Genomic DNA, 12,650 nt, shown 5'->3' with positions numbered 1-12,650 from the left:
TACTTTTCGATGGTTTTTCAGAGATCCTCAAGAACTTGAAAATACAGAGACAGAGTCAGACTCTCCAGCCAGTTTCTAGACTATTACAAATGCATACTCTTCCATTTCTTTTTGCTGAAGAAAGACATATTAATACTTCATAACCTGACATCATACAGATCCATGTTCGTTAAGTCAACCTTCTAGAATTGCAGGGTAGCAGCTATAAAATTGATCTCGGGAGAAAGAGTGCTGGCGCTGTTGAAGAACTTAGAGGATGAATATCAATATCAACTTTGGGCCAAAATTAAGATTTAGCTAAGAACTGGTAAGTCCATCCAGTTTCCAAAACTAGTAGCCCCACTGGCATGCAAAAGGAGTGCTTTTATAAACAATTAATGCTCCTTGCAACACACGGACACACACACAGAAGTTATTCATGCATAGTTAGGAAGTCATTTTCTGAGACTTTGGCTAGAAACCTAGCTTTCATGGATGAAACATTTCGGGTAACATCTCCAATATTCCCCTTGAGAAAAATGAAGTAACGAAATCCATTAGACACTTAAAGTTCGCAGCTCTTGTTTCATGTGGATCCAGTATTCTTTGTCTTGGCATGTTGTGATAGTTCAGCACAAAATAGCATCAGAAAAACCATTTTGTCCCTGAAGATAGATTCTGCACACCTAATCCATTAATCTGAGCTGATGGGCTTTGCCCAGAGTTAAAACACTCTGTTCTTACATAATGGCTTTCTTATTAAATCTCTGAACAATACCAATTTTTCTGGTGTCTACATTCAACCCCATATTCTAGATGTAAAAAGTAGAGAGAGGAGGTTAATTTTTTTTTTTTTCCATTTTACAAGGGTTCCTTTGGTGCTTGGTATACGTGACCAAGCGCTCTTCTGTTTTAGAAAATATTCAATCATGTGGTCCTCAGAAGAAGCATTTTATCATAGTACTGTTTCCCCATTATATAGGTGAGAAAGTTGAAGTTGAGCAGCTGGTCCGCTGTCAAACAGACAGTAGGCGGTAGAGCAGGGGTCCAGCTCCTGCTGCCTGGTTCCAGGGTCTGGGCTCCAACCACTGCACCAGGCTGCCTCTGTGCCTCATTCCAGACCACCCTCATAGTTAATAACGATGAGCTCAGAAAAGAAATGAGAATATTTAACATTTCCAGACCCCCTTTCTGGTCATTCACCAACAATTTCTTCCCCACAGATTGCATTCTAATTTTCAAAGTGAAGTTTCAGGCTCAAAGTTTTCGGCTTTGGAAAGGGAGCCTTTGAGATCACAGAGGACCAATCTTGGTAGATGGTCTCATGCAGAACAACTTAGCATCAAGAATATTTAAGATACTTAGCGAAAAAGATTGAAAGTGAAGTGGAGGCATTATAACTGGGTTGTACTCGGCTTATTTGAAAAGTTACTTTCAAATTGTTAAATCCCGCTTCCTACAACTTCAGTCCTCTGGCCTAGATTGAATTCAGAACACCGGTGCATTTTACAGTAACCGTTCCACTTGGAATTGATAAGGAGCCATTAGTCTCAAGTTCTTATGCTCTGCCCAATAAGGAAAGCCACAAGGCCATCACTCCCTGACTGATAGGAGCCAAGCAACACTTTCCCGGGTTTGCACACACACATGGGTAGTGCTGGAATAATAAAGATGTTGTTGTTGTTAATGGAGATATAACCTATTCCGAAAGTTTTGCGACATCAGCTTACCACCCATCCAGACGGAGGAGCTCTTCGCTATTGGTCCGGAAGAGAGGGGTGTGTGGTTTCTCATTTTTATTTCCTGGCCAAGTTAAAGGAGGTGATGCATTGACAGAGAGGCAGCCGAAGGTGGGGATCCTGAGGATCCGGGACATCTGGGCATCATTAGCCATAGTGAGGGGCCAGCCCACATGAGAGGCAGCAGGAAGGAAAAGAATCTTTGGCCAGATGTTCGAAGTCATGGCTGGAGGAAACACTGGCTTAATTTTTGGAAAAGATTTTTCTTCAAACCCTGAAGTGATTTTGGAAGCCACTCATTCTTTAAGGCCTCAGGATAAATAATTGTGCTAGTATATTGCAAAAAGGAAAAAAAAATTTCTAAACGCTATCCATGAAGAAGAGGTGGGTTTCATTTATAATTCTCAGCTATTCAGAAAGGTTGCCAAACTCTTGCCCCACCATCCCTCTCAAGGCCCTCAAAACTCGGGCTCCAGTGCTCTTCTGCGAGCAGCGTCCTTGGTACTCACCGGGCTCAGATGCAGTCTCTTCCCGCCATGCTGGAGTTTTAAAGAACTCCCTTTGGGTTGTAGTGGGCCTGGAAGAAGCAGCTCCGTCATCCAGATACGTGTTTTAGTGTGTTGGGTATTTTTTCCTTCCTGCTGGGGCAAACATCACTTAGAATGATTTATCGTTACTCATTCGGAAGCTCTGACTACCCCAAAGAGAGGCTAACCACAAAAATTTCCTCTAAAAGTGATGCAGCCACAGCTGTCTAGGAGTTATTTAACAGTAATTCACTCTGGGCAATAGAAGAGTGATTATAAGGATATCACGTCTATTAAAACGTCAATCCAATTAAAGCCTGGGAGAGAACTCGAGAGAGCTCAGAGTCCCTATTCTGTGATTTGCACAGATTTTTTTTAATATTTTAGATTAAATCATAAGCAGAAAAAAGTCTCTTTTTGTATCTCTGTGGTCTAAAATACTTAAAAAAAAAAGAACAGAAAAGGTGTTTAACCGATTTTTAATAAGTTGTCATTCGACAGGCTTTCTGTGTAAACAGTGCATTCAGCCTTGTCACGGTCTTCGAAGGTGGCTTTATCGATGGAGACCACTCGAGTAATTGAATGCAGTAGTTAAAAACATGACCTTCAGAGTCGGCTGACGTGGAGCTGAGACTCACGACCCCTGTTGCCAAAATGAGTCCTTTGCGAGTGTCTGGACTCTTCTAAGCTCCAGTGTCATTTGGAAATAAGGCCCATGGTGCTGTTTCACAGGGTTACTATCAGCATTTAGCCAGATAACATTTTAGGGTCCCTGGCATAGCGCCTGGCACAAGAATAACCATCCAATCAATGTTAGTAATTGTTATTTTAAAGATAACCTCTTCTCGTAACATTGGAGTCTCTCAATATTCAAGTTTGAACTGGATGAAGCTGGATTTTGAATTCTTTCAATCTGTTTCTATTTCACAGGCCAAAACCACTGCCACATCAGGGAAGGCCACATGGTAGATTGCTATCTTATTTATTAAAGCGATTACCATCTTATTAATAAGGCAAAAGTCGAAGTTCAGTGAAAAAAACAAACATGTACAGAATGACTCCATTTTAAAAAATGTATATAAACTTGCTTGGAAAGCCATATATTCAAATATTATATTAGTTATCCCTAAACTTCCTGTACTTTCTCTTTTATACTTTTTTCCTAGATTTTCTGCAGTGAAACTGTATGACTTTCTTATTAGAAAAACACAGCATAGGGGCGTCTGGGTGGCTCCTTGGGTTAAAGCCTCTGCCTTTGGCTCAGGTCATGATCTCAGGGTCCTGGGGTGGAGCCCTGCATTGGGCTCTCTGCTCAGCAGGGAGCCTGCTTCCCCCCCTCTCTCTGCCTGCCTCTCTGTGTACTTGTGATCTCTCTCTCTGTGAAAGAAAGAAAGAAAGAAAGAGAGAGACACAACATATGCTGTTTTTAAAAACAGTATAGAGTCATAGTGGAACCAGTCTTTAGGTGTGTGTGTGACCCCCGCGTGGATCCAGTATGTGGGGAAGTAAAGATAGAGACTATGGAGGTGGGAGCAGGGAGCCCCAGGGATTGCTCCGTCCGTTTGGGGTAAGGTCCTGTAGATTTGGAGCCGTCGGCATTTCGTAATCTTCAGGAAGGTTTTCCATCTGCCCGGTTTGCCAGAGCCTTGCTCTTTATCTCAACTGTTCCAAGTATGTAAATAACTCCAAAAACTGATCTGGTGTCCTGGGGGCTTTTGGGACCTCTGAGATCAGAAACACACCAAACCCTGGCTGTCCACATCAGCTGTCCCCAGTGATGGCCCCAAAACAGACACAGTTGCAAGGGGGCGCGGTGGTCAAGCATCTGCATCTCTGAATCACTCCATCTCAATTTAGGGAAATACGTAGTGCATAATTTTTAGATTATTTAATTTTTTAAAATCCTCATATTTTTTATCTACACTTAAGTGATGTGAGTTTCTGCTCCACATTTGTGGAATCTTTTTAAACATTCCTAACCTTAGGGCTTATTGATTCAATTGGAAAAAAAAAAAAAAAAACTCAGAGATTTGGCCATATTTTTATCTCTTTTTATGACCATAACTCTTACTTCAGGAATATATATCAGAATTAATACGTTTCTAGATTGCGTTTATCAAAGTCGACTGGAATCTGCCCACAGAGCTTGGTGCTTCCACATCTCGAATGGCAATAGAAGTGGTTTTCAGTGTAATTGTTTCTCTACATATCTTTATAAGGAAACACATGTCCAAACTGAGGATAGCCCCACTTTAAGTTTCAGCATGGTTTGGGTTTTACGGCATCCAAGATTTTCCTAACTATGCACCTCTTTTTTTTTTTTCCCCCTTTCCTCTTCTTTTTTGGTCTTAAAACACGTTCTTTTGGCTGGTTCAATAAGCTGTGCCTGCCAACCAGTTGCTTTTATGGTAATTGACAGCGTAGCCGATTTTTGGAACCTTAGAATCTAAAAAGGCATTTTAGCCCAGACTTCGGATAGGCCGAGCCAAGCTACTTGCAGAGTGAGAGATACAGCTGAGCTGAATGTAGGGCAGTCAGACCCTAAGTCTGTGCATGCTAATTAACAGCAGGGAAACGTCTGCTCTGGCTCAGACTTCAGATTTCTCTCTTTGCAGCGGCATTCAGAATCCTTCCCTCTCCTGGCAGATTGTGACTGGATGCCACTTCTGGACAGGAGCCAGGGAGACCACCTGTCTGCTGTGTGTAGAAGTGGCTTGAGCCCCCCACCGAGCACCTATCTATTGGCTGAAAAGATGCAAAACACTTGAATCAGATAAAAGCCAGCTAGTTTACACTTCAAAAGAAAAAAGCACAAGAAAAAAGCATTTTCACAATTAATGGAGTTATTTAATGTAAGCAGTAGAGGGTACCTTTTCTGGGTTCCCCTCAATGATGTCAGTTCTCTAGCTGGGGTATTTCCCCAGATTTCATCTCAGAGTAAGGACTGGAAAAACCATCTTCCCAATCCAGCAGATCTTTATTGCCCTTTGCTTTCCTGCAAGAGCACAAATGTTTGAGTAAAAGGATCCCTGTTTGCTATCTTGCTTCTGCTAGCTCTTCTGGGAACTAGAACACACTACTCTGCAGGAGGTGGCTCTTAGACGCATAATATCCTAGTGACACTGGGCAACCCACCAACAACAGCAACAGAGAAAGCATGCCCTTCTAACACCCATTTATGTTTTGAACCAGAAGCACCCTGGACACAGAGATTCTCCCCACCCCCCTCCACCCCAAATAGTAGTAGCCACCTCTTTCTTGTTGGTTTGAAATGTTTGACACTGAGCTTTGTTACACCCTGTTTTCGCGTTGCTCTTGAGAGAGAAGCAAAATGTCTCTTCTGTTCCTTACTTTTTATGAAGACCTTTCTTCTGTTGCTGGGAAAAGAACCTGAATCCATACCTAATGACACTGAACATACCCATCAGCTTTAGAAATGAAACGCAGGATGCAGTCTTTTGAATGCTGCTGGGGACCTTGTTGAAATCATGAAACTAATTAAGAATACCCGAACAGGGATTGGAATCTAAGTTTTACACTTCAAAGGTATTTTCATAGGCACTGAGCACCCGAAGAGTAAGCAGAATTTTATAATTTCGCAGTTGGCTGTAGTAAACTTGTTTCTCAGTGGAAGGAGTTTAGGGAGACAAGCCGCAGTGCTACCAGCATCTAACCGCTGACTGCGCTGCAGGACGTACGTGATCACTCTTCCTCTTAAACGGAATCTCTCCATGGACCTGAACGGTAAATCCACATGTAGCCTCCACTCATTTATGGCATTTCTGGGTTCTATAACCCATTACATATTTGATGGCCACAGGCTTCCTTCTTGTCGTCTGTGCGGTAATCACTCTTGGGTTGATCATTCAGGTAGGGAATTCGCCTCTGGTCCCCTTTGAATATGTGAGACTGCTTTGTTTGTAAGCCAGAGCATCAGTTACATGGTCTTTTCTAAATTATGTTTTGTTATTTCCCTAATGTTATTTAAGCTTCATGGAACTTATTCTGCTTTTGCCAAGTCTTTCCATTGAATAAATATCTCCATAACCTATTGCTTCACTTTGGCAACAGAATTGTTGCAATTTGTGGGCAAAATTGAGCAAAGGCTTAACTCTTTTTTTTTTTTTCTCTGTAAAATATCCAGTGTTGCTGGCTTTCCTCCTCCTAAACAAAGACCTTGACTTGTTCTCTGTTTTTATAGTACACTGTCTCTGTCATTCCTGAGTAAAGATTTACAGATAATAGTACGAAACAAAGAATGACTTAACAGACATAACAGAGACATGCTATCCACGTACAGAGTCACTAATACAAAATAAGCTAAGACACAAAGTGCTTAGAATAGTGCCTGGCACAGAGGAAGGGATCTGTAAACTGGGATTATTGGAGTTCTGTGAATTAAAAATTGTCATTCTCTTTCTTCAATTACATAAGTAATTGTATAGTTCTAAAAATATCAAAAGCAGCCGAAATATAAGTAGCCATCCAGGCCAACCTAGTAGGGACCAGAAGATACAGTCGGTGACCATCCAGCTGCTCACAGATTGAGCTATTTCCCCCAAGGACCCCTAAATAAAAGGAGATCAAAGAAAGGGACTAATGTTTGTTGTTCTGTTTTGGGCCAGACACATAGCATCTCATGTATTCCTCATAAGAACCTTGTTATTTATGCACTAAGTGTTTTTGTTTTGTTGGCTTGCCTTTTTTTTTTTTTTTAAACTCCCTGGGACCCTAGGAAGGATTCTACAAAGAGCCCATAGTGACCCTTTATTTCCCCCAGGTCCACACCAGGAGGCCCGACTCAGGATGCACTAACAGGCTTTCCTAATTCTTTTCTTTCCTAGAGGACACAGGACTTTAGCTGCCTCCTCTCCATGGGCATATAATCATTCTTCTCCTGAACGTATCTTCCTTGGAAAATTTTACCCTGGTTACACTGTATTACGGTCATGCTGATGCTCTTATTCTCAAGTCCCATTACTGTTTTAGAGCCCAGAACTGGAAAATTATGCTGCCTCGCCTTACTAGCCTTGAGCCTTGCAGAGTGGGAAAAGATGTCTTTAAAAAATATTGGGTTGAGAGAGGTAAAACAGGAAGAGGAAAATACAGCTTTCCAAAGCCATACAACTGGAAGGAGGTCCTCGTTTTCATGTTTCCTGTATAGGGCAAAGTGCCTCATTTCGTAACTACTTGGTAATATTTATTGTTGTTGTTGATGTTGATGATGATGGTGGTGGTGGTGATGGTGGTTGTAACTTAACTTAGTTTTGGAATCTCATAGGCTGATGGGGAGTCTCAACCCTGTTCCTTTGTCCCCACTTCCCATGCCATGCTAGCAGATCCTCTTTACCCTCTGCCTATCTTCCCCTCCAGCATGTCTATTTTGGGGTTCCGAGTACCATATTCTTTTAGCCTAAAAGCTACCTAGGGAGAATTAATCAAGATCAGTAGCCCATTTCATCTTTCTCGATATTGATGTTTGCACTGGTAGACATTAGTGCCTGAGAGAGGGAGGAAATGTACACCAAAAGAGAGAGTGCGTAAGCAAAGCTCACCCCATAATGCTCATTTCCTGCAGTGGGAAGGGTTCCTTTGCAGCTGGAAGACTGGTGCCTGCTTATTCTGATAGGGTCAGAAGCCCTGTGCTGTTGCATTGAATTTGCTACTCATTTGCTAGCTAGCCAGAGGGAACTCTTTGTCAATCCTTTTTCTGAAATCACGGTTTGATTCCCACGAAGTCATAGAAGGTTGAACCAGAGGCACCCTGAAGTTCTAAGAACCCTCTTTTTTTATAGTTGAGGAAATTACATCCCAGACTTTGTGGAAGCATTGTAGCCTGTCCAAAGGTAAGCAGGTGAGTGGGGGAGTGAGAACAGAACCTGGCCGCAGGAAGGCCGCAGGAACCTTGTCCCTCTACTGTTTGCCTCCTCATTAAAAAACTCAATTTCTTGGGATAAATCAATGTCAGATTTTTGTATATTTATGAAAGCTATTTTGCATTTTTTAATTACCTGTTCTCATCTTATTCCTGCTTCTTTGCAGAGAGATTTCTTTTGTATCTTAAACTACTTTATCTTTGTTAAACAAAAAATTAACTGACTTTCAACCATATTTTCTGATTAGCTTCTATTCCTGGTCATTAATGAGGCAACTCCAGAGATTAAAACAGAAAGAAACAAGGAAAGAAAAATAATCGAGTTTTTGCTTGTCTTTACAGATGCTCTGGAAAATGGATCCAATAAGGGTGACAGGTGAGAAATGTGTTTTTATCCGCCATTTGTGCTTTTCACTGATGGCACTTTCTGTGTACACTGCAGTGGATTTGATCATTATCTTTCTTGTCTTGCTGAAATCCAGTGCAGCCCACAGGAAGGGACCAAGCAAAGATGACACATACTGGAAGGAGATTAATGCCGCTATGGCCTTAACAAATCTTGCACAGGGCAAAGACACACTGCAGGGAACCACCAGTTGCATCATCCAGAAGTCGTCACATATAGCAGAAGTCAAGACCGTCAAAGTGCCACTGGTCCACCAGTTTTAAGGGTTTGTCGCTTTTCAGACCAATGGCTGTTCTTCACGTCAGTGTTTTCCCATAAAGCCTCCTCCTACGAGCCGAAGCGGAAGTGGAAATGACTCCCTTTCAAACCTCTTTTTATTTTTAATTATCCTAACTATATCATTTAGTTGCTTCTATAAAAGACATATAAATTATAAAAACCTCACTTTAATCAAAAATAGTAACTTATTTTATGTTACTCAAACTATGCATCAGGTGTCTGCATTGCCGTTACAGTAAGTGCCTTGCTTCCCAAAAATCAGCAGCAACGTGGGCGTAGTGGAGCAGCTATGCCTCAAATGACAACACCGCCATGCTTGTTCGTCTGTGTGTCACTCCAGACGGGCCTCTGACCATTCCAGGACTGAAACCACACGCGCTGAAAGGCCTCACAATGTATTCAGTAATTCACGTGTTAAAACTTGGACATCTATTCAGCCCAAATGAAACGTTCCTCTTAAAAAAACAACTTCTGCAGCATTTAAAATTGTTCAGCATGCTTTTCAGAGTGACAGTGAGAATTTCATGCATGTATTTTGCCTGCCTATCAGACACACTACAAAGTTCCAAAAGGAAAGGAGCGGCGATCACATAACATGTACACGTAAAAAGAATCCCAGTGAATACATTGTGATCTGAAGAACTTTTTCCAAGCATTGCTGGAAAATGCCACAATGCCCTTTTAGAATTAATTTGGATTTTCTTTTTCTTAAGTTTTGCTGAAGTTCTTAAAAATTTTATTATATAAAGTACTCAAAATGTACCCGTGTAGAACTAAACCTATAGTTTAGTTTTAACACATAATCCTGTTTGCGTTAAAGTTCAGTGCTTTTTGTGATGGAAAGCTTTTCATGTGGAATGGTTAAAAAACCTTTTAGTTGGTTCATTTCAAATTATAATTGCTGATGGACAATTTGTATTGCAACGAGAACAAGACAATGAAAGAAATGTATCTCTATGTGAATATACATATACACTCATAAAATTGGTTTTTAAATTTAAAACATATGGAAAACAAACATTGACAGTCTTTGCATTTTGCCAAGGACATTAAAGTAAAAATTAAGTGAACTCATGCATTAAAAGAAGGAACATTTTGTTTCTAAATTAGACTATCATTGAGTGAGAATAATCAGTATCAAGAAAGAAGAATATAGTTTTCAATCAAACAATAATATTCTAATCAGCTGGGGGAGACTTGAAACTTGAATAAACAGTGGAGATGCCAAATATAACAGAGAATATGTGCTACAGAGAAGTAAAAAGGATTTGACTCTTTTATGGTGGGATGTTTTTTCTGGGTATGTAATCTATTTTGTATTTTTTTTTTTTTTAAACTGGAAAGCTTTTTTGTGAGTGTGAATGAGAGCCATTAGTGCAGCCATGTGGTGGTATTTTTCTTTATTTTGCAAAATGTTTTTCAAACCAAAGGCTGCTCTAGTTGATATGTGGACAATATCAATCTTGATATAAATCGTAGGACACTTTTTCATGTAACATAGTATTTGGGGTTTGGGTTTATTTAGTGTAATGAAAATAATTTGATATAAAAATATTTTGTATATATATATTTTTACTTTGTTTTTTAAATTGCTGTTTGCAGTAACAGTAAGTGCAAAGCAGGATATGTTAAGTTATGACTGTATGATCAGATGAAGTATGAGTTCGTTTGGTTTACATCCTTAAATAGTTACAGATCCTTGACAAAAACTTTCGAATCCTTACCAATTAATTTTGTCATAATGTGATCATGTCAAAGAAAACGAAGGACAAGTACTTCACTCTTTTTCATACTATTATAAGTTATTCTGGTATTAAATATTTTAATAAAATTGACTTCGTTTTGACACATTTCAGTTAGATGAATGGATGCTGGTTGTTTTTCATTTGAATTAGTTGTAATTCATTTTTGCCATCCTTTTAAAAAGAATCAGCAAATTCGTTCTGTGTTATAAACTATAAATGACAAGGCATTATAGGAGAGCTTTCACATGATTTTTATTTTTAAATACCAAAGCTTGGAATCTGGCCTATAAACACATCAAGAAGATTTTATAATTAGCATATCCTTGGCAATATCTCCAATTGCAATTACTTTTAATTTATTTTTTCTTTTGCTGCTTTAACATTTTCTGGAAATTAAAGTTCCCCCCAATCCTTAAAAGAATCTTGAACAATGCTGAGCCAGCAGCTAAGAATCTAACTCATAATTTATGTTGTAGAGAAATAGAATTACCTCTATTCTTTGTTTTGCCATATGTAATCATTTTAATAAAATTAATAACTGCCAGGAGTTCTTGACAGATTGAAAATAAAAGTTAATTTCTAGACTTCAATGATCATATGAATTTTGTTTTCCTTTGAGAGTTGACCAGGTGGAGAAAGAAGAACAGAAGGGTCCATTATATGCCGTAAGTCTCTTTAGGTTGGTAAGCGATATGATATGGGAGCACTGCATGTGTATTAGGTTTGCTTTTCATCACCTTAGACCACCAACCTACCTTTTAAGAGCTGAGGAAAAGAGAGTATGATGCTGTTAAAATACATACATAAATTTAAAATGAACATTTGCACTAAATGCCTTCTTTGAATAGCTAATACAATAAGCATTATCCCTGTGTGCTATGTACTGGAGAGAATCTTGGCTTTGAAGTTAGATCTATGTATCTCAGTTCTGTCACCCACTACATAAGATTCAGACTCAGTCATTCTGGACTTGGCTTTCTTTATCTGCAAAGTGAAAGGAATGAGTCATAGCTTGTAGACTGGCTATAAGGTTTAGAGATTACATAAAGTTTATAAAGTGCCTACCACAGTGCCTGGCATTTAATAGGTGCTTAATAAATGGAAGGTATTATCACATAATTATAATTCCTCTATATAGGGTTTGTGTGCAAGAAAGTAGCAATACGCACAGTGTATTGGGATACGGAGAGTTTCATGAGGAGCATTGGGAAAGGAAGTCTGACATGAAAGACTGCTGGGGAATAATAATAGTTGGGATCAGAGTTAGAGAGACCTTCAAGAAAGATCATTTTATTATTACTACCTTGAACTTCCCAGAGTAAAGAATAAAGTATAACAAATGTAGGAAAGAACAGAAATGCCAATACAAAACATAGCATGTGGGAGAGCTTCCTTCATCCATATCGGCTAGAATTGCTTTTCCCTCTATTCATCCTGCTTGATCTTGTTCAAGATGACGAAGAACTCAAGCTGCTCTCTGTATCCCTGCCTGCTCCAAGTAGCAGTGTTTAACAAACAGTGGCAACAGCCATGGTCTGCTTTTAAACTCATCCAGCTCAACAGCATAACATCATGCAAATAAACACAGAGAGTAAGCAAGCCACCCAGACTCTTCCGTCCAGGGCGGCATAGGTTGGCCATCCCTTGGAAAGCAGTGTGGGGTGGTGGTAAGGACTTGGACTGGCATAACCTGGCTTTGCCTCCTCACTGCTTGGTGACTTTGGGGAATAGGCATAAACCTTGTGTACCCAGTGTTTGCATCTGTAAAATTTGATCTCTGAAATTTACCTACTCTAAAGATCTATTGTGAAGATCAAATAAGGCAGTGAGTATAAAAGTACTTTGCAAACTGCATGTACTGTACAAATGTTAATGATTATTAATGTGTTCCAGATGACTCTGAAACACTTAATATCCTATAATTTTTGGCAATAAAAACTGTGGTTTCCATGAAGCATTGAAGACCACCAGATTTTGTCAAGTTCATATTGTGATCTACCATCTTTGGGCCGTCTTAAGCAAAGTCTTCTGGTCCTCTACTTCTTTTTTTGTTTTTTTTTGTTTGTTTGTTTATTTTGTTTTGTTTTTATCCCCCCCCCC

At 39.7% G+C, this 12,650-nt stretch overlaps 1 protein-coding gene across 3 annotated transcripts in view; it reads left to right on the top strand.

Moving 5' to 3' along the window:
* The window catches only part of MKX (mohawk homeobox), a 66,747-nt gene extending 55,607 nt beyond the window's left edge, over positions 1 to 11,140 (top strand). For all 3 annotated transcript variants that reach the window (XM_004781626.3, XM_004781627.3, XM_004781625.3), the window contains 2 exons: positions 8,463 to 8,496; positions 8,603 to 11,140. In XM_004781626.3, coding sequence (XP_004781683.1) covers positions 8,463 to 8,496; positions 8,603 to 8,789 — 221 coding nt within the window. In that variant the 3' untranslated portion in view covers positions 8,790 to 11,140. The remainder of the gene's footprint in view (positions 1 to 8,462; positions 8,497 to 8,602) is intronic.
* The last annotated feature ends 1,510 nt before the right edge of the window (positions 11,141 to 12,650 follow it).

Source organism: Mustela putorius, unplaced genomic scaffold (genome assembly GCF_011764305.1).
Source record: "Mustela putorius furo isolate JIRA1106 unplaced genomic scaffold, ASM1176430v1.1 tig00001130_pilon_pilon_pilon, whole genome shotgun sequence".
Taxonomy (NCBI): domain Eukaryota; kingdom Metazoa; phylum Chordata; class Mammalia; order Carnivora; family Mustelidae; genus Mustela; species Mustela putorius.
This window is presented reverse-complemented; position numbering and strand designations above follow the sequence as displayed.